The 20,295-nt window shown below is 44.9% G+C and overlaps 3 protein-coding genes across 4 annotated transcripts in view; 2 read left to right on the plus strand and 1 right to left on the minus strand.

Annotated features, from left to right (window-relative positions):
• C4H15orf39 (chromosome 4 C15orf39 homolog) overlaps window positions 1-1,885 on the plus strand; it is a 37,569-nt gene extending 35,684 nt beyond the window's left edge. The window contains exon 4 of the transcript XR_012477774.1: window positions 936-1,885. The gene's annotated coding sequence lies outside the window, so the exon portion shown is untranslated. The remainder of the gene's footprint in view (window positions 1-935) is intronic.
• A 7,485-nt stretch (window positions 1,886-9,370) lies between these two features.
• LOC141523096 (uncharacterized) lies at window positions 9,371-17,267 on the plus strand. The gene is made up of 8 exons (XM_074236371.1): window positions 9,371-9,437; window positions 12,914-13,050; window positions 13,175-13,299; window positions 13,897-13,955; window positions 14,347-14,501; window positions 15,695-15,804; window positions 16,127-16,300; window positions 16,883-17,267. The coding sequence occupies exons 1-8, from the start codon at window positions 9,433-9,435 to the stop codon at window positions 16,901-16,903; spliced, it is 786 nt and encodes a 261-aa protein (XP_074092472.1). The 5' UTR covers window positions 9,371-9,432; the 3' UTR covers window positions 16,904-17,267.
• A 1,698-nt stretch (window positions 17,268-18,965) lies between these two features.
• Window positions 18,966-20,295, minus strand: part of LOC141523097 (taste receptor cell protein 1-like) — a 33,565-nt gene continuing 32,235 nt past the window's right edge. For both annotated transcript variants that reach the window (XM_074236373.1, XM_074236374.1), the window contains one exon: window positions 18,966-19,379. In XM_074236373.1, the coding sequence (XP_074092474.1) occupies window positions 19,353-19,379 (27 nt within the window). In that variant the 3' untranslated portion in view covers window positions 18,966-19,352. The remainder of the gene's footprint in view (window positions 19,380-20,295) is intronic.

A 20,295-nucleotide genomic window follows, 5' to 3' on the forward strand; every position in this document is an offset into this window, starting at 1 on the left:
TGCTTGTCATTGGGTTTTTTGGTTTGTTTCAGGTTTTGGGGGGGTGAAGCACTGGGATCAAGTGACTTGCCCAAGGTCATACAACTTGTAAGTATCACGTATCTGAGGTTGGATTTGAACTCAGGTCCTCCTGACTCCATGGTTGGTGCTCTATCCACTATGCCACCTAGCTGCCCCTAAGTAAGTTTTTAATGATATGATATCTTTTTAAATATCACCCTTTCCCTCCTCTTCTCCTAGAGAATCATTCCACATGACAAATAATATTTTTCAAAGGCCACAAAATATTTTTTAATTTGGCATAATTGAAAATTACCCAACTCTGATAACGAGTAGTCTAATGCTTTCCTTCTCTCCATCCATTAGTAACCCAATCTTCTACCTTCTTCCCCTCAGTGATGGGGAAGGGAGGGAGGAAAGAATGATGCTTCCTAAGTGGAAAGAACTTTAAAGGTTAAAAATTAATAAAAGCTGGTAGACCCCTGGTGACATGGAACACTGTAAGTGCTGGACCTAGGGACCCTGGATTCTTCCATTCTCTTCAAGGGACCAGAGGAGCCTCTTCATAAAGACACTGAAGGGAAGTTAACTAGAGCTTTCCCCACTGGGAGTGTATCCCCAGGCCTTCATCACAGTTGACCTTTCCTCTCCTCTTCCTCCTCCATCATTTCCCAGAGCCCAATCAACTACCCTTGGACTCTTAGCAGCCCCAATTTGAGGAGAGGGATGCCATCTGTTTCTAACCCTAACTCTTAGGACTACAGACGGCAGAAGAAAATTGAAACTTGGATGAATTTGAGCATTTCTCTTCACTTCTTAACCTCTCTCCACAGGCCTTCATGTATTCTTCCAAAAATGGAATGGGTTGAACTTGCTGCTTTGAGGTTCTTTTCCATGTTCTACTATCTGAAGCTCTCACTTTCTCTGGCTTACAGGGTACGGATGGGAAAATTTTTATTCTCTGCATTTCCCACTCAGACAACAAAACTTCCCAGATACAAGAGGGAGGAGCCTGACCATCAAGGGGCAGGCCCACCTACATGGCCTTCTACCCATCCTGAGCAAGCTCCCGGTATGGACACCCCAAGACAGAATGCATGTGACATACCAGAACATCCCCCTGTGATGTCTACAGGGACTGACCCAGAACCAAGGGCTTGGTGGCCTGGAATCATAGTCCTAGTAATCTGTTCCCTCTGGGCTTCTGCCTCCTTGGCCTCTTCAGAACAGCAGGGGCTCTTCCCAGTCCCCTCAACTCTGGTATCTGCTGGACTTTTCCCAGGGGGCTTCTCCAGGGCCACTCCAATGCAAAATGCCAAGGATCATTCCCAGGAGCCTTGGGGACTAGCTGGAAGAGTTGTCTCTCTGAATCCTGAAGTCCCCACAGGTCCTGAAGGAAAGAGATCAGCCCATGGGATACTTCCCCTTTTCCATGTGGTTCCTGAAGGTTCAGATAACAAAGGAACTTCCTGGGGGACAGGAGGTGGACAGAGCCAGGCTTCATTTCCCTTCCTCTTCTTGAAGCGCCCTTCTCTAGGTATCAGGTCAAGACTTCCCTCCAAAATCAGGGCTTTGCATGCCAATGTACCTCTAAGTCTCAAGACTCAGGCAGCAATCTTGGCCCAAAAAGACTATACAGAGAAGTCCCTTGTTCAAAAAGTCAACCAAAAAGATGATGATGATTCTCTAACCACTGGACTGCCTCCCTCCTCTCAGACTCGAGGCATTGATTCTTTGGGGGTAATGAGATCAACAGAATCGGATGTATTCAACAGAATAGGTGGTAACAAAATGGACCTCCAGCATCACAGATTATCTACAGTAGAGTCTGCTCTACCAGCATTTGCCTCCAAAGTTCAACTGAATATGAAATCCAACTCTAGGGTCTTGCCATCTCCCAAAGATGAAGCTAATTCTGTTCTTTCCTCTTCCAAGGGAACACATCCAAGCCCTGACCCCTCAGTGGCATCCGGGTCTCTGAGTCTTCCAAAAGAGTCCAGAAGGGCATTTAATGCCACCCCTTTCTCAAGTTTGGGGGTGTCTCTGGAAAAAAAGAGAGAGTCCCATGTACCTAGACTTTTGAGACCCATTCTCTTCTCACACAGCTCAGAAAACCCCAGAGAGCAGATTACTTCTCCAGCTCCTGGATCTTGGCTCAGCAGGTCTGGACTTTATTACAGGGGTTCTAAGAAAGTAGTCACTACCGCTAAAGATTCTTCTCCGCCCAATCCCCTGGCTCACATCTGGATCTCTGCCATCCCCCCACCATTCAGGCCCCTGGAACACTCTGCCAGTGTGATTGGACCTGATCAGATCTTGGCAACAAACAAAGAACATGAAGGATATTCTCAAGTAAGAGGACTCAGGAGATTGACAGACTTTCCTACCAAGCCCATCCTTCAGTATGACCTCTCCTCAGGGAGGTCCAGGCTATCGTCTGGACCAGCAACCAGCCCTGGGGTCTTTGAGTCAGCAACTTCTACTGACCTGGATGATTCTTCAGCCCTGGAATTTCTATTGTCTCTTCCACCAAGAACCTTTAAAGGGATTAAACCTGAACAAGGTCCCTCTTCTGTCCCTACAGCAAAAGGCCTGAGAAATGAGGTAAGTTAGCCTGGTACTCTAAGCTCCCTTTTCCCATGTGTTCCTAGAATTGAGTTATCTTCATACTTGCCCATCCTACCCCTTCACTCGTGTAAGACTACCCTATAGCTTAGAGTCAAGATGCCCCCTTCCCCTATATCTGGGTTGTCTAGTAGAGATTTAATAGAGCATCCAGACTTCAGCACAGGCATTGCCATTGAAACTACCCCAAGCTCAGAAGAACCCTCCTGAGTCCTTGGTAACTGCATATTCCAACCCTCAGGACATTTCTATTTTCCTTCTGCAGGAGACAGACCCCCCAGCATTCTTGCTTGAGTCCCCTAGGGCTACCTCAGAACTTCCTCAGCCTATGCCAACTATGGTTGGTGAAATGCCTGGTTCTACAGACACCCAAGAGCCTACAACAAGTGTGAGCCTGTATAGAACCCTAGGACATATGATCCCTCCAGTCATTTCAACTCTTCAGCCTCATCCCAGTCATGACTCCCCAGATGGGTCTGCTTACGGCCAACCCTTGGTTCATGACTCTACAAGTGCCTACTTTCCCAGTGGCATGGAACAGGACTTTGACTGGACAGCTGAGCCGAAGCCTCATGTGCCCGCTCCATCTCTTTTCCAACTCACAGAGACTCTTCTAGAGGCTGTTCTAGGAGCTTCAGCCAAACCACAGACCAGCCAGATTCCTTCTAATGCAGCTGCAGAAGCTTCGGGAAGCACTTTAAACCAGGCCTCTAGCCGGGCCAGCTCTGTAGCATCTGCCCTTCAGCACCAAGACAGCCCAGTGGCTACGATGAAGCAGCCCCATCACACTGAGAATTCAGCTTCAACCAGAAGTAGCAACCTGAGCTCTGGGGCCACTGAGGAGGGAACAGAGCTGCGGACAACACCACCAGTCCCAGCTCACGCTACGAGCCCCAGCTCTCTGACTGGGGGAGGCAGAACAAAGCCATCACCATTCCTTTCCTCTCACCTGCCTCCTGCCCAGCTTGAGGCAAGGCAGGGCACAATGGCTTTGGTCACATCAAAGCCCTTGTCTTCCTCTAAGTCTATGATTCCAGGGTCCTCAGAAATGCCAGAGGAGCAGCTAGATCAAATAGTTGCAGTCAAAGTCAGATCAGCAAGCCTGGATCAAGTGGTTCCCCCAAACTTAGCCATAGTCTTGCTTGAACCACAGACCAAGAGCTCTAGCCTGGGCCCACCAACCACATGGGCCAATACTTTTCCATCTGAACAAGAGAAGTCCCAGATCTCGCCTACTAAATGGCAAGAGAAGGTGCCCTGGCCCTCCAGCATCATGTCCCGCACTACTAAGTGGCTAAGCAGCAGCCCTTCCCCATCTAGCCTAATGACAGGGCCCCCAGAAGGGTTTACCTCGCCCATGGCATTGCCTTCTCACCCAGGACCGACTGGCGGAGGCTCTGAGTCTGTGTGGGTCCTTCCAATCAGCCCTCAGTCCACATCTGGAAAAGAAGACCTGACTGATTTTCCTACTTCTGGAATAGGCAGCAGTGGAACGGCAAGGACAACATCCACACCGGGAAAGGATTCACAGGAGGGATCTAAGATTCTACCTCACACAATCCCTCTGCAGTTCCGTTTGAATAAGATTTCCTATATCCCAGCCCTGGAAGATAGGTACTCAATCCACTTCAGAAGACTCAAGTGGGAAGTCACATTAACCGTAAGTAAACTGTCTCTGGCTAGAGCGAGTCCCTTCCCCTTGAGGTGGGTGATCCATTTGTCCAGTGCCAGACCATAGAGGCTGAGTCTGTTCTTCCCTATTTCACCCTGCATGTTGTAGGAACAGATGCAGGTTCCCCAAGGGGTGACTATTCAGAGACTTGGGGCAAGGGCATGGCACTTCGTGACCTTAAACAAGTGCTTTTGTGAGTTTATTTTCTTATCTGTCAAATGAGGATGAATTCATGCCCCACTTTGAGTGATTGCAAAGACCAAATCAGAAAATAGGAATGAATAGAAGAAAAAGACACTTATTAAACTCTCTCTACCAAATGGGCTAAACTCTGAGGAACAGAAATAAAAAATGTTCCAATTAGGATTAGCAGAAAACATATACAGAAGGAACAGCAGCAGGACACATGAAAAGGTGCACAGTGAAGAACAGAAAGAAAATCTTTTACAGAATATTATTGAAATAAGAATTGATAGTTTGTTCTTATAGGAACATTTTCCTCCTAATCCCTCACTTCTATGGTATTATAGTTCTTGTAAGTTTTTTTTGTTTTTTTTTGTTTTTGTTTTTTGCAAGGCAATGGGGTTAAGTGGCTTGCCCAAGACCACATGGCTAGGTCATTATTAAGTGTCTGAGGTTGGATCTGAACTCAGGTCCTCCTGACTCCAGGGCCAGTGCTCTAGCCACCCCATCTTATAAGTTTTAAATAATGTTTTTATGACACTAGGACTTTAGAGAAGTGAGCCTCATTTGACAGATGAAACTAAGGTCTATAGATAAAAATGACTTTGCCAGGGTCTTACAAAGTTAGAAGAATAAAACAAATTTAATTAACAGAACTGATCAATATTAAGTTTAATAAAAATAAAAGTTGGTTGCAGAGCCAAGACTCTTGGGGGAGCCAGGTCCCCTAAGTCAAGGATCTCTCTATACGTTGTCTTATAGACTGCCTTCCTTAATAAGCCTTTACCTTCCACTGAGTTCCAATCCTGCCTCTCTGGATTGAGCTTCAATTAGGTCAAGGGTTGGGCTTTTGGAGACATAGTAAAGTTCAGCCCTACCTGCTCAATACCCTCAGGGTTCCCAGACAGTCTGTGACTTAAATTCTGTCTTCTTCCTGATTCTTTAGTTTAGGCGGATGCTATCCCACATGAATGGATTCCAGGAATTCTATCTCCTCTACTTCTTGTAAGTATTTCTGGTTTCCCCTTCCTCAGTCTTGAGGAAGGAGATTCCTAAACTTCCCCTCAGAAAGGAACCTCAGTACTTGCAGACCTTACCTTGCCCCACAAAAGGAATCCAATACTATTCTGGGTGCTTGGGTTGCCTATTTTATAAACCTGAAGCACTTGGTCCTCTTCCAAATACTCTCTCCTATCAAGGTTTTCATGATGTTGCTTTCTTGAGTTCTTATGTCAGTTTAGCTATTCCTTCTCATCTTCCTTTGCTGGTTCTTCATTAAGGTCATGCTATTAACCCAAAGTGTCTCCAAGACTGTAACATTTCTTCTCCTTCTGTACTGTCACTTTTGCTAGTCTCATCAATTCCCATGGACTCCTTTGTCATATCTATGCAGGTGATATTTCAAATCAACCCCTCCCCCTCCCCTCCCCCACTTCACATATCCAAAACAGAACTCATTACCTTCCCTTCCTTCCCAATTTTGCTGTGACTGTCAAAGATGGAAATTCAGCTCAGGAACTCATTCCACATCTCCAATCTACTACCAGATTTTGGCTTCCTTCCTATCATTCCCCTTCTCTCCATTTGCATCGTCACCACCCTATTTCAGGACCTCCCCTCCTTTCGCCTAGATACTACAATGACCTTTCAATTGTTCTCCCTGTTTTAAATGTCTCCCTATTTCAATCCATCTCTTATTCAAGTTCCAGGGTAATTCCTAGAAAGCCCAGATCTGACAACGCCACAGAACCCTTCCCTAGTCCAGTAAATAACAGTGGCTCCTGACTATCTTTGTCATCAAATTCACCATATCCCAAAGATGCCATTCATTCTCCAATCCACAAGAACCTCCTGCAATTCTCCATCAACCTAATGCATTTCTTTTACCCTGAAGGTCATCATGTCTAGAATGTTCTCCCTTTCACCTCCTGATTTCTTTAAAGATGGTTTTAAACCCACTCTCTAGGAGACTTTTCCTGCAGAGATTAATTTCCATTTATTTTGTTCATTCCTGTTATTTATATGTTTTCCCCATCAGAAGAGGATTTTTTTGAGAACAAGGACTGTCTTTGTCTTTCTTTGTATCCCCAGTACTTAGTACAGTTTCTGGTGACCCAACAAGGGAGCTAAGTGTTTGGTATTAGGGATATGAAGAAAGACAAAAAGAGTCCCTACTTCAGAGAAACTCAGAGTCTAATGGGGAAGATGACACGCAAACAGTTGTATCCATACAAGATAGGTACAGGAACAATTGGGGATAGTCTCAGAGGGAAGAGTATAATGAAGATGGAATTTTAGCTGAGCCTTGACGAAAGCCAGGGGGTGGAAGATGGAGAGGGACAGGCAATGAGAACGCAGAGTCAGAAGATGGAGATCGGAGAGTCACATGCAGAAAACATGGCAGGGGGAATAAAGTTTAAGAAGACTGGAAAGGTAGAAATGGGCTGAGTTGTAAAGGACTTTCCAGTCAAACAGAGGATTTTGTTTTGATCCTAGAGGTGATAGGAGTTTATTGAGAAGGTGATGGTGACAAGGTCAGACCATTGATTTGGCAGCTGAGTAGAGGATGGAGTAGAATAAAGAGAAACTTCTGGAAAGCAAGGAGACTAACCTTATTAAAATATTGGGATGGTCTAGGTGTGCAGTTATGGGATCTGCCTCAGAGTGGTGACAATGCCACAGGAGAAAAGTGGATATGTGTGTGGGTGTGTACATAGTCATATATAATGACTTGAAGGTAGAATGAAAAGGTTTTGACAATAAATTGGATGTGATGGGGAGGGGGAATCTAAGAACGAGTTGAGGGTTATACAGAGTCTTGAGTAATTGGGATCATGGTGGTAAGAGGGAAGTTAGCTTGTTGACTGACTAATCCTCAGGGCTAACTGGTAATCACCAAGATGGAATGATGAAGGATGGAGCATTTATGTCTTTGAAATATAGGGGGCAAATTCAGGAAGGCTTCCCAGAAGATGTATTGGAATGATGACCAGGGAAATCTGCAGGAGAGAAAGCAGGCTCCCTTTAACATGTGAGGGACTATTAGGGGAGAGAATTATACAAAGGGTCCTTCACTATTATTGATTCTTCTGGGGCTGGTAAGACTTCAATGTTGAATTTCTCCTTCATCTCCAGCAATGGCTCTGTGTCTGTTCAGAGTGAAGTGGAAGTTTATGCGGACCCATCCCCCACAAGCTCGGACCTCATCCGTTGGATTGTCACCATGGTTCATCAAAAGATGGATACATACTTCTCGTGGAAGGTAGACCTGCCATCTCTGTACTCCAATGGTAAGTATGGTTGGCCCTTCCTCTTACTTCCCAAGTAGGTTAGTATTCTGGGGCAGGGGAAGAAGGACCCCTGTGAAAAAGTGTCTCTAGCACATTGTTTTCAAAGTAGTTCCCATCATCTCTCATTTCACCCTTCTGACTATTCTGAAAACATTCAGGGGACGTAGATTCGCCACCTCCCAGAGAAAATCATTTCTGCCAGAAGTGGTGGTAAGGGGGTGAATTAGAACCCAAACCTCCAGTGTTTTCTCCTCTAGAATTAGCATTCATCAAACAGATGACAAACACCTGACAATCCTTCCTACTGCTGGCACTCCATTCCTTCTGAATGCTACCGATAACCATTGCCCTGCTGCTCTTTTGTGATTCATATTTTCACACACTTCTCCTTGCCTTGATAATCCAAAGGTTATAGGATAGAAAACTTGGAACCAGAGATTCTGTCCGTCTCCTTTATGACCTCAGGTTTCCCAGTCAAGCTGGATCCCTATTACCAAGAAAACCTGAGGCACCAGGTAAGTATAATTTCAGGGCTGGGCAATAGGCAGGAGCCAATTAATGCTGCCTAGGAAGTTAGCCTATGGAAGAAGACTGAGAAGGAGGCTATGTGAATCTGAGAATCTGTTTCCAGACAACTGGGACATGATGTCCTTGCAACTAAAATCCTGGCTTCTGCCGAAAGCCTTCCCCTAACCTTTCTTAAAGGTTGTCTTCCCTATTAGTTTCCATTTATCTTGTATCTAGTTTGCTTTGTATATATTTGTTTACCTGGTGTCTCTCCCTCCCCCCAATAGATTTGAGTTCCTTGAGGAAGGGGCAAGAACTATCTTTTGCCTCTTTTTGTATCTCCCAGAACCCAGCATATAGTAGGTGCTCAATAAATGCTTATTGATATAATGCTGAGCTTTAAAAATGTCCTTATATTTACATCTTCTATAAACCCAGTGACCTTTAAAAGGTCATAAACACCAGAGGCAGAGTTGAGAGCAGAACCAAGGACAGGTAGCATATTGTAGTGGGGAAAATAAAGCTGGGAGAGAGCTGGGTTCAAATTCTGATTCTGCCCTTAGCTATGAGACCAAGAGTAAATCCTTTGGCCTCTTAGAACCTGTTTTCCCCTCTAAAAAATGAGTTGAGTGAGGATCTACCTGCGTGTCTTAGACTCATGTGTATGACAAAGGCTCAGAGTCTGTTGTTTCTGTCTCCACATCCATTAGGTAGGTAGAAATAGTCTAACCTTGCTTTCCAAGGGTCTTAGTTTCTATAGTCTTTAATATCAGACTTTGAACTTTTTTTTTCTGGCCAGGCAATGGGATTTAAGAGACTTGCCCAAGGTCACTAGGTAATTGTGTCTGAGATCAGATTTGAACTTGGGTCCTCCTGACTCCAGGGTGGTGTTCTTTCGACTATGACACCCAGCTGCCCCTGGGATAGACTTTGAAGCTGATTGAGGTCAGCTCCAAATTTTGCAGATAAAGAAACTGAGATCCAGAGGCCAACTTAACAGAATTTAAGTGACTTGTATGTCCTTTGGCTCCAAGTCTAGGGTTCTTTCCATTGTCATCCTCGCCCTCCTCCCATCACTATGACCCCTGTTCTCTTTGGCAGGTGATCCAGGATTTGAGGAAACTATATCCTGTGATAAATGTTGATTTCACTGATATGAGGTAAGTATTAACTTTAATTCTACAGCCCTGGACTATACAAAGTCACATCTTTCTAACAACTCTCTAGGGTAATCTAGTGAAAAAAGAAAAATCCCCATTTGACAGATGAATAAACTGAGATTCATGTCCAGAGACAAGGACCAACCTTAGCATTCTGATCTCCTTTATTCAACTTTTTCTTCCTACTGGGTCCCTGAGTCTTCTCAGGACCATTGCAAATGGAACCCTGTAATGAAAACTCCATGGAAAAGTTTGGATTTTTCTTTTCCTGATCCCCAAAGAAAAGACTTGGAAAGGATAAAATGAATAGTCTTTGGTCTATCCGTTAAATGAGGAATTTGAACTAAATTGACCTCTTAGGATGAAAAGAAACATGACTTAGTGAAGAGATTCTTGGACCTAAAATTAGATCCAGCTTTGAATAGTATCTTGATATATGGGGCCTGTGAAAATTGGCCAACTTTTCAGAGCCCCGTCTTTTCCTTCCTCTTGCAATAACTAAGGTGTATGGGGGGGGCAGGTGCTGCTTTGCCACTGGTATTAAGACTTTCTTTGCTGAGTGGTCCTCAATCTAATCCACCCGTCTAGCCAAAACAAGTAGGCTGAGGTCTTCTAGGGCCGGCAATCACCATGATTTGAGGAACCCCACAGCTCTACAAAACTCAATCCAGGAAGCAGGCTTTTTTCCAAAGTGCACCCCAATAAGGAGACTACATAAGAACCCAGAACTAGAGCAAAGTAAAGGATTTGGGGAGGGTTTGGGGGAAAAGGCTTTATTCAAGTATTACCGCACTGGCCCAAGAAGGAGATGGCCAGTTCCTAAGTAACTGTGTCTGCCCTCGATCTAATTGGGACCAAGACACATACATAGTCTAGACTAAAACCAAGGAGAGGAATCTTTGTGCTCAGTTACAAAGTCCTGTTTCCTGTCTTTGCAATTTTTTTTTTTATTTTTATTTTTTTTGGTGAGGTAATTGGAGTTAGGTGACTTGCTTAGAGTTAGACAGCTATTCTGGGGTTGAGAGACTTGTCCAAGCTAACACAGCTAATAAATATCAAGTGTCTGAGATCAAATTTGAACTCGGGGCCTCCTGACTCCAGGGTTGGTGTGTCACTTGGCAGCCCCTCTGGGATTTTTTTTTTTTTAAATGAATGCTTCAGTGTTTTATGTCACATCCCTTCCTTCCCTTGGAACAATAACTTAAAGAGATTAGGAAAAACAATTAAGCAAAGCCAATGTTTGGAGTGTCCCAACTCTAATATTCTGTGTACTTTTTACTTGTAAAAGTTGTTCTTGGGTAACTTCTATTTTTTTCCCCTAGTTTTTTGAGGGCAGCTAGATTGGTATGGAGTATAGAGTGCTAGACCTGGAGTCGGGAAGACTCCTCAGATGCAGCCACAGACTTACTAGCTGTATGACCCTGGGAAAGTCACTGAACCCTGTTGGCCTCAGTTTCCTCATCTATAAAATGAGTTGAAGAAGGAAATGGGAGACCACTTCAGTATCTCGGACAAGAAAATTCCAAATGGGGTCTGCAAGAGTCAGACATAAACTGACATGACAACAATTTTTTCATGTCATGACAGACATGACAACAATTGTTTTCCTCCCTTCCCCCTTGGTTAAGGGAGGAAGACAGACAGACAGGAATTCTAGTATTTTGAGAGGGGGTTGTCTAAAAGGAGAATGAAGAAAGAAAGAATGAGGAGAACTATAGCCCAAAACTACAGAGATCAGAATGGTGAAGGTTGGAATTGGGAGAACTGATTTGAATCTCAGCTTTGTTTCTTATTACCTGTGTGACCTTAGGCCTCTCTAGACCTCAGTTTCACCATTTTATAAAAGTCTTGGGAGAAGACTACAGATGATCTTCAGTTCTAACTATAGATCTATGATGCTATGTTCCATGATACCTTATTTGCTTTTATTTCTGTCTTTTAAAATGTTTTCCCTATAAATAGCCTTCTAAAACCCAATTGTACTAGTATGTATATGAGGGCAGAGGACCCTGGTAGGAGAGTGAGACCCACTCCCCAAACTGAGCATTAACTGGCAGCCAGGGAGATTTGAAGAACAAGGCTGTTAACAGGTAAAAGTCAAACCTTGGAAACTAGTCTAAGTAGGCTGCTGAACCAGGGTTCAAAGGACCTGGATGGGGCTTATTGAGTAATGAAAGAATAGAACTATATGGTAACGCCCCTTTAAAAGCTTTTTTCCTTCTCCTTTTTCCTTCCCCAAATTCAATATCCAGGACAGGCTTAGAGTAATTATCTTCCAGAAAGCATAGACTTTCTACAGAATCCTGTTCTGACTTTCTCACGTTGATCTCTAAGTGGGCATTGAAAGGTAAAAGGTAAATGCTCCAAAGTTAAGTGATCTGGCCAAGTTCCAGGATGACACCAAGTTAGAGGTTCTAAGATTCTAGGTCCAATCTCCTTACCATCAGATCAGCAGGGAGAGAAGAAAAAATACTGAAATCATACCTGAGGGGCCGGGGGGGGGGGGGCTGGATTTGAATCCCAACTCTGTTTCTACCTAGATGACTGTCATTTCAAAACTCTCTGAGCCTCAGTTTCCATATGTATAAAATGAGAGTATTGGATTTGATGGTGTCTAAGTTTCCTTTTTAACTCAAGGGGGAAAATGCTGCCTCTGAAAGGTAGTAGAAAAGATCCAAGGATGCTTATAATACTATCTGGGGTTGGCCGATACTTGGCATCCTTCTGAGGATACTAAGAGCTGCCAGCTGTCACTAGAGGTCACCCAAGAGCCAAGCACCAAAGTCGGAGCTTCATTTCGCCCCCCTCCCCTGTAGAAAGTTTTCCTGGGACACAAAATGTGGTCCTATCCAAGCTTGAGGGAGCAGAGGCCCTATCTGCCCCTGAGCTTTCCCATGACCAATCTGAGTTGGGCCTAAAGCAAAGTCCTGCTCTCCAGACTCCCTCTGTTAAATGGCCTAAATCTTCAGAAGGGGAAGAAAAAATCCTGATAATAGACTTTTCTTATCATGAGTTAGTTTCAAGCATCACCTTGGAAGACCCAGAGATGGGGTGTGTAAAGGAGGCAGGAGTATGACTGCTGAAAAGATCAGATAGGAATCGGTAAGACGGCCCCCCTTGGGCTAAACAGAACAAAGATGCTCTGTAAATTTGGTCTGCTCTTCAGAAGTGAGCTGGCTTTATCCAAATTGTTCTCAAAGGCAGTGGTTGTACCAGTCCTACCCTTCACCCATGTCAATGATCTTCAGGGGCTAAAGAGAACTAAAGTTGTCTGTTTACTGCAAATCATCCTTGTTCCAATTTTTCTTTAAAAATAGAGGTACCGACTTCTCAATTCAGCCAAAATGTGTTGGCCTTTTGTTTGTTTTTTTAACCAAGAATTAGCCCTATAGGTGAGTCCCTAGTAAAACTCTTGGAAGGGGTTTCCTGAGGCATCAATTTGCCCTCATTAGTGACCTTGTCTCTTTTTCCCTCAGAGACATCCAAGACAAGACGCTGGTTGTGGCCAAGGTCTTAGTCCAAAGCCAGGGCTGGGCAGACATCCCTTCTGTCTTACGAGCCCTGACTGGTCTGGCCAACCTATCAGTGGATCTGAGTTCCCTCACCGTGGCAGGTTGGTAGCTTTCTTTCCCTTCCTTTTCTGTCTTCTCTCTACGATCTAGATGCCTGGCCCTACTGATCTGGGTAATCCCCAGAGACAGCTAGTGATGAGTTCATGTTTGTCTTCTTCCCTCCAGATTCTCACCTGGATCTGCAACTCTTGCCCATTTCCTTCCTTATCATCAACGGGTCACTTAAGAAATCTTTACTGGAGCCCTTGACCCTTGAGCATGAGGCTTTCCTAACAGAACTGGCTGGTGGGGTATGTGAGAATGACCTGGTTTAGAATTTGAGAGGATGTAGGGGGATTGAAGTGGGGAAGGACATGACACTCACATGGACCATCCTGGGAACTCGACCCCTCTCTTTCCCCTTGGCTTCCTCTTCAACCTGAATAAATCCAGAGAAGTTTCTACTCTCCAACCTGGCTATAGCTTATGGTTAGGATACCCCCATATTCCCCATAAGGATTCAATTACAACAACCTAATGAAATAGCTTTACAGGGCTGGGGGTAGGGGGAGGGAGGAGGCCAGGGGGAAAACCCTAAGATTCTTAGGAATCTCTACCCTAAAGTGTCTCAGGGAGTAACCCAGAAGCCTAGATTCTGTGTTTGCAGACAATCTTTTTATTTTACAACCCACCCCATCCCCTTCCTTAAAGGCCTTTCTCTCTCTCACTGAGAACTAAAATATCCAATTCATAATATCCTGGGGAAATAGGAAGTTTCTCCACTTTCTCCCATAGTCATTCTTTGGCAGCAATAGGGGAGGTCTTGCCAACCAACCCTTGGGGAAGGGGAGTGTTCTTTCTCTAGCCTACCTGTTTTCTCCATTTGCTTTCCCCTCTCTCCCCCATAGGTGAAAAAAGCCCTGAGTAGTTACAGTGACCTGCTACAGGTGACCATACAGGACTGCCTGTGAGTACATTGTAGACGGGAGCTTCTGGGGATCAGGTAGAGTGCACACACAAACACAGGGACACAGACATACTGACAGTGACCCACATGTAGCTTTAGCTGCCTCTGCCAGGAAGGATGCAGCAGAATGGGAAAGATGGGGTCCCCATCCTCCCAGTCTTACTAGGAAGTTGAGACTGATAATTAGATGTCCAATCGGAAGGACAAAGTCCAGTGCTCTCTTCATATTCTACAGAAATGGAGGTGGGGAGGGATGGATGAACAGAGACTTCCAGACAAGGGAAGGACTCCTGTTGGGACCAATAGACCCGGATAAAGATTCTAGATAGAAGAGCAGTGACTAGAGATGATGAGTTCTTGTAACCCAACCTTGCCTCCAATCCCTTCCCAGGAATGATTCCCTTATCTGTGTGGGAGACCTATTGTTCCAGGGCCCAGGACCTAAACCCCAAAACCTCTTGCAGACCCTGCTGAATGCAGTGGATTCGAATGGTTACCTAGCTGACTCCCACTACCAAGTGGACCCTAGCTCTTTCTTCATTGCAGGTAACCTTTCTGGGAATGGTTGGCTCAGGCAGGGAAATGACTAGAATCAAACCCCAAATGGTCTCACACCGTGGTAGGCTGGAACCTTTTCCACCCCCCGCCCCGGGTTGTTCGATATAAGACCTTCCAGGTTGCTTCTTGGGTCCCAAGCCTCATATTTCAGCTGATTATTTTCCTTCCAGCTTCTCTAGCTTCTGTTCTTAGAAATTAGCCTTTTCTCTTGGGTGCCCACTTCTGTTCTGCTGAGTTGAGTTGAATATCTTGGCTGATACATTCCTTTTTTGTGGGAGTCTTGAGTCTCATGGTCCCTCTTCCAGCTGTGACTGGTCAGCCTTTCACTTAAGCTACTTTTCAACTCTCCCCTCTCCTCGTTCCTTTTCCAATTTGCCCATTTCTGGTTCTACAGCCCATTCTTAATAATTGTGTAACTCACAATAAAATCACACAGACCGGCTTATTCAATCTCTCCATTCTTCATCTCATTGAGTTTCATAGCACCCCAAGCTGGATCCTAAGTATTTATTCAAGTCTTTAAGTTTGTAATAAAGGGATTTCTCAGGTATCCAGGATGTTGGAATGGTGTTTGAGCCAGGGCAGAGCTGGAATTAGTAAAGTTGGAGAGAAAACCTAGGCCTCCAGTCAGCCCCCTGACCTCCCCACCTGCAGAGTTCCTAATTCCATAATGCCTTCAGAGAAGTCTTCGTTCTCCCTGAACTTCCTTCCCATCCTTCCTTCCATTGCAGGAACCTTGTCTTGGCCACAAAAAATAAAGGCAACATGGCCCATTGAGAGAGAGCAGAGATTTTGCACCAACCTTCCTATCGTTTTACACAGTGGCCTGTATTTAGAGGGGGGTGGGGGTCTGGGCAACTTCTATGGGAAGTCTAAGTTCTTAGAAACTCCCCAGGAGAGGAGGGTAAATTGTATTTGGAGCAAGTCTTTTACCTAGAACTGCACAGTGGTTAGAGTCAGAAAGACCCAAGTTCCAATCCTTCCTTGGCCACTTACTAGCTATGTGACCCTCTCAACCTCAGTTTCTTCTTCTCTAAATGGAATAATAAAAGCACTGACTTCATGGGTTGTTGGGAGGAACAAGTGAGACAATATCTGTAAAGCATTTTGTAAAACTTAAAACTATAGAAGTGTTATTGCTTAGTTATTATACCATGTGGGGCATGGACTGTGTCTTCCAGAAGAAAATTTGAAGTTTTCCCCTGGAATCAAGGCTAGAGCTGGCATTTCTGCTGCTATCATCATACTCTCTGTCCTGATTGTCTTCGTTGGTATCATCTTAATAATCAAGGTAAGGGGAGGTGGGGAGAAATCCCCTCAAACTCCAGAATACAGCCTATTCCCTATGATTGAGGGAGAGATCCTTCTCCTTTATAGATGGGTATTATCTCATCCTTTAAAATGAAGTCTCCAGAAAGAGGGATGGTTGTCTTCAAGAGGTACAATGGCTCTCTTCTCACTGGTGATTTCCAAGTAGAAAGTGAGGAGCCACACTACAAAATGGGTTGGTTATGGGTTGGACCAGATTGGTCTCTGATCAACCTTGAGAAGGACTCTGAAGTCCTTCCAACTCTGATTCTGGATTAATTCCAAGGCCCCTTCCTTTTTCATAGTGTGTAAGGCATAGGCTGCACTATCTCGAGCCCCAAAGCTTGTACTCACATCTTCAAGGCTATCAGACGAATACAGAGATGATCGAGTTGACAACCCAACATGAGACTTCTGAGCAACAGGAGAACCCAACTTTTGAGAGGGAGACCTCATATATCCAAGACACAATGGAAGATGTGAGTCTCAGCCTGGGGAAACTAGATGGGTCACTGCTTCCCATTGGAAGCTCCAGATATGCTCAATGTTTCAGTCATCTCAAATTTCCTTGGGGAAAAACTAGTTTGGGCAGCCATTGGGAGGTGGTATGTGGGATGATGGGAATTAGACCTAGATGGAACCTAGCCCCAACTTTGCCACTCACTAGTTGTGATTTTGGGCCAAGTCACATCTGATCTCTGAACCTTCAACTCTCCCCATCTGTAAAAATTGGACCTTGGACTAGATCACTCCTACACTCTCTCCTAGTTCACATTTTCAGAAATGAATAAGTAGGGAAGAGGGAATAAAGCAGCTATCCAATACCTTACCATGAGGGACACCCCTTTTCAGCTCTCATGATCTCTGTAGAAATAAACATGCACTAGGTATATCTGGGGCACCAAAAAGGAGGAATCCTTTCTTACCTTGCCTCCAAATCCTGCTCCCATCAATCTGTCTTTTTTTCTTCTCATTTGTGTTTTACATGGTTGAAGAATTTGGTCCAATTCTTCAATCTTGAAACCTTCCCTTCTGATCTCATTTCCTTCCTATCTCCTCAGGACTCTGCAAGCGGCAGCTAAGAGACCCCCTTTCTTGTTCCAGAACCTTTTGAAATAATGGGCAGGTGGGCCCAGATCTTGTCCTACCCTGACCAAGGAGAAGGATTGGTAATCCTATTGTCTTGGGCCAGGACTCAATCTCTCATTTGTTTTCCTCATCCCCCCTGCCCTCATCATGCTTCCTTCATCAATCAGATGTCTCTCCTCAGCCCTTAGAGCTAGGTTTGGGCCTGATGTTTTCCTTGGGTCATTTGCTGTCCCCATCAGAATAAGGGAGCATGTCACCTTAACTTGGTTTTGTGTGTGGGTGTGTTTAAGATTGTTCAATATTTCACAATTTCTTTTGTGGGGTGGGGGGAGATTGTTGTGACTTATGTCCTGTTTGTCTGGATGTTTAAATTAAAAGCAATGTTTTAAAACTTTGAGCCTGTATCTTAATTTCTCACTTCCTCTATCATCTGGCCCAGGATTCAGAATCTCCTCATTTGCTACCCTTTTCTTCCAAAGACTTGGGACCCCTGCCCAGTCTCCTGGACTCTGCCCCAGCTCATAGTCAACAGCTAATTCTCAGTTGAAGTGCTGATGCTAGTAAGCTCCTGAGAGAGGGGAAGACTGACCTTGTTATAACCATCATCGTCCTTCTCAGCTTCCCATTCATCCACTAAGTATGCAAAGACTATGATACTGAAGCGTTTCATAGATTTAGAGCTGGAAAGGGACCTCAGGGGGTCATCTAGAGAAACCCCCTCTTTAACAAAAAAAGGAAACTGAGGCTTAGTGGTAGAATGGCTCACCTAAAGCCTCACAGGTACTGATTGCTGGGATTCAAATGAAGCTTCTAGATGCCAGATTCTGCATGCTATTCATTATACCATACAATATTAGTGTTTCCTCCTTTGAGAAATAAAGGAGTTTAGCTGGAACCCTTGGGTCTCTTCCACATCTCTCCCCCTCAGCTAGACTTGATTGGTAGACTTCACTTCCTCTTCCCTGCCTGCCCCTCGTCACCCTTTCCTAAGACCTTCCTCTGCTGATGAGTGACTCCCTCCTCAGGGCTACCATTTTAAGATCATGTTCCCCCCCCATCTCCCCTAGATTGTTATCTTCCCCTATTAGAATGGAAACCCCTAGAAGTTAAGATCTGTTTGCTTCTGTCTCTAGCTTAGCAAGGCATCTAGCATTTGGTAAAAGCATCAGTGTTTTATCTATCCTAGATTGTAGATAGGGTTGACCTTTGCGCATGATACGCTGATGGAGAGCCCTCGAAAGGAAGTTAGCTACAGTCCTATGAGCAAAGGATTTCTTGATCGGAGGATGGGGGCAGACAAGCTCTGAGGGGTGGGACCTGGTGGTGAGAAGCCTATAGCAGCTGGGGGCTGGACACAGCTTCTGCAGGCTTCCCCCTTAGTCTCCCAAGTTTCAGGTCAGCAACCTACCTGTCCCATACATATAACTACAAAAATAGTGGGGTTATGGGGGATTGGGCCCAGGAACTCGGGTTTTAGGAATGACTCCAAACCCCTAAAGCTGTTTAAGTCCTTTCAGAAGGTAACCTCCACCTCCCCACTGTTGCCCCCACCCACCCAGAGAAAATCCTCTGCTTTAACCAGGTTGTTGGTTCTGTTTCCCCTTGCGCAGGGAGGTTCATTCCACCTCCTCTGTGTGGAGACTAGGTTCAAACCCTAGGCACCTGCTGGTAAGTTATCCTAGTGTTCAGGATAGGTGAGGGCTGGCGTATCCGGGGGTAATTGGAGGTAACTGAAGGCCACAGACAAAGGGCAGAAGGGTGGTAGGAAACAGAGCAGGGCAAAGCTGAAATGAACCTGGGGAAGGGGTGGGGGCTCTGATCCTAGGAAGAGCTCCATGAGCTTAGAAGGAATAGGAGTAACTTCAGGATACTCAACCACTTAGAATAACTTGAAAGGGATTTCCTCCCCTCCTTAATTCCCCCCACACACACCAAAAAAAACCCTTCCCTGGGATGTCCTTAGAATCTTTCCTCTGGCTTACAATATCACCAGAAGTTTCTTATTAAAAACAAAAATAGAACTACCACCTGGGAAGGGTGATGCTTAAACTTTTGGGTATCTCATCTTGGTTTATGAAAAGAGATCTCTGTAACGTGGGCAGAGATCTGAATTGGGGAGGGTGGATTTGGGAGAGGAGGGATCAGTCTGAAGCCCTGATTGGAAATTGTGACCTTTGTGGTTCAGAATAAACTTGGTCACTCATCACATCTCCAATTCCCTCCCCTCTTGTTTAGGCAAAATTTTATGGACTAGGACTGAAAGGGACTGAGCAAAACAAAGGCCTCCCATTGCGTCTCTCCCTTTAACTCTCCCTCCCTCCTCCCTCCCAAGTCCTTTTCCAGTTTGGGTCACTAACAGTGGGACCCTCAGTGGCCAGTAGGAGGCACGGTGAAGGGCAAGTCTTCCTTGGACTGTGGGGGGTCTCTTCTCCTGGCCATTCCTCAGTGTTTGAGGTCATAGGAGTGCATCTGGGGAGGGTAGGAAGAAAAGCCTGGTTAGAAGAGTTTGATTCGAATGGGAGAAAGAATACTGGGATCAGGAGCAGGTCTGCCAGGTTTTCTGCTTCTACCCTACTGACTTTATGACTTTACTATGCCACAGAAATGCCCTCTCCCTGGAAATTCAGAGACTTTTCACACTGAAAGTACCCTCCACTCTCTGTGGCATCTCCCTCTGACTAGCAGTTTTTTCCCCAGACCCTCCAAGTTAAGGAGGATGCCTTCCAGGGTCTGTATCCTAAGCAATCAGTTAATAACATTTCAATATAAATTGGTTTATCAGTGCTTTTCAAAAGAGTCCTCCCCAAAAATATATTTTTTAAAAAACTAAATTTAAAATATAAATAAGTTTAAAATATAAATAAAACTTAAAAATAAATTTTAAAAACTAAATTTAAAAAATAGTCCTCCAGATACTGTGGGGGGGGGGAAGTCAGACTGTTAGCATTGGAGCCCTACTCTATGACCTTGGGCCAGTCCTTTCATTTTTCCCCTGTAAAAGAGGGTTAATTATGTTTCCATCTCCTTCTTATAGAGAAATGCTGTAAGGAAAGCTATGAACCTTAAAACACTAGAGAAATGATCATTAATTAGTATCAACAGGGGGGCAGAGGTTTATGTGAAGGGGTCCTAGAGTAGGGTTTATGGCTTGGGTCAGGAAGAACCAAGACCTGGCAGAAGAGCCTGAAGCTGGTTATTGCCATTTATGAAGGGCATACTAGAGATAGTGCCTGCCCTTGAGGAACTCCCAGCCAAATCAGGGAGACCACATAAGGGGGGGTCAAGGTAGCGGTCCTGAGCCAGACTTCATGACTATACATCTGGACTGTGGCTTTTCTTTGGGGCTTCCCCATCCTCCAATTCATCCCAGCCCAGTCCTGTGTCT

This window comes from Macrotis lagotis, chromosome 4, assembly GCF_037893015.1.
Source record: "Macrotis lagotis isolate mMagLag1 chromosome 4, bilby.v1.9.chrom.fasta, whole genome shotgun sequence".
Classification (NCBI taxonomy): domain Eukaryota; kingdom Metazoa; phylum Chordata; class Mammalia; order Peramelemorphia; family Peramelidae; genus Macrotis; species Macrotis lagotis.

Bases quoted from the DNA above. Each gene is read 5' to 3' on its own strand.
- LOC141523096 (XM_074236371.1), top strand. The intron at 13,300-13,896 runs GTATGTGAGAAT...TCTCCCCCATAG, and splicing joins TAACAGAACTGGCTGGTGGG to GTGAAAAAAGCCCTGAGTAG. The intron at 13,956-14,346 runs GTGAGTACATTG...ATCCCTTCCCAG, and splicing joins GTGACCATACAGGACTGCCT to GAATGATTCCCTTATCTGTG.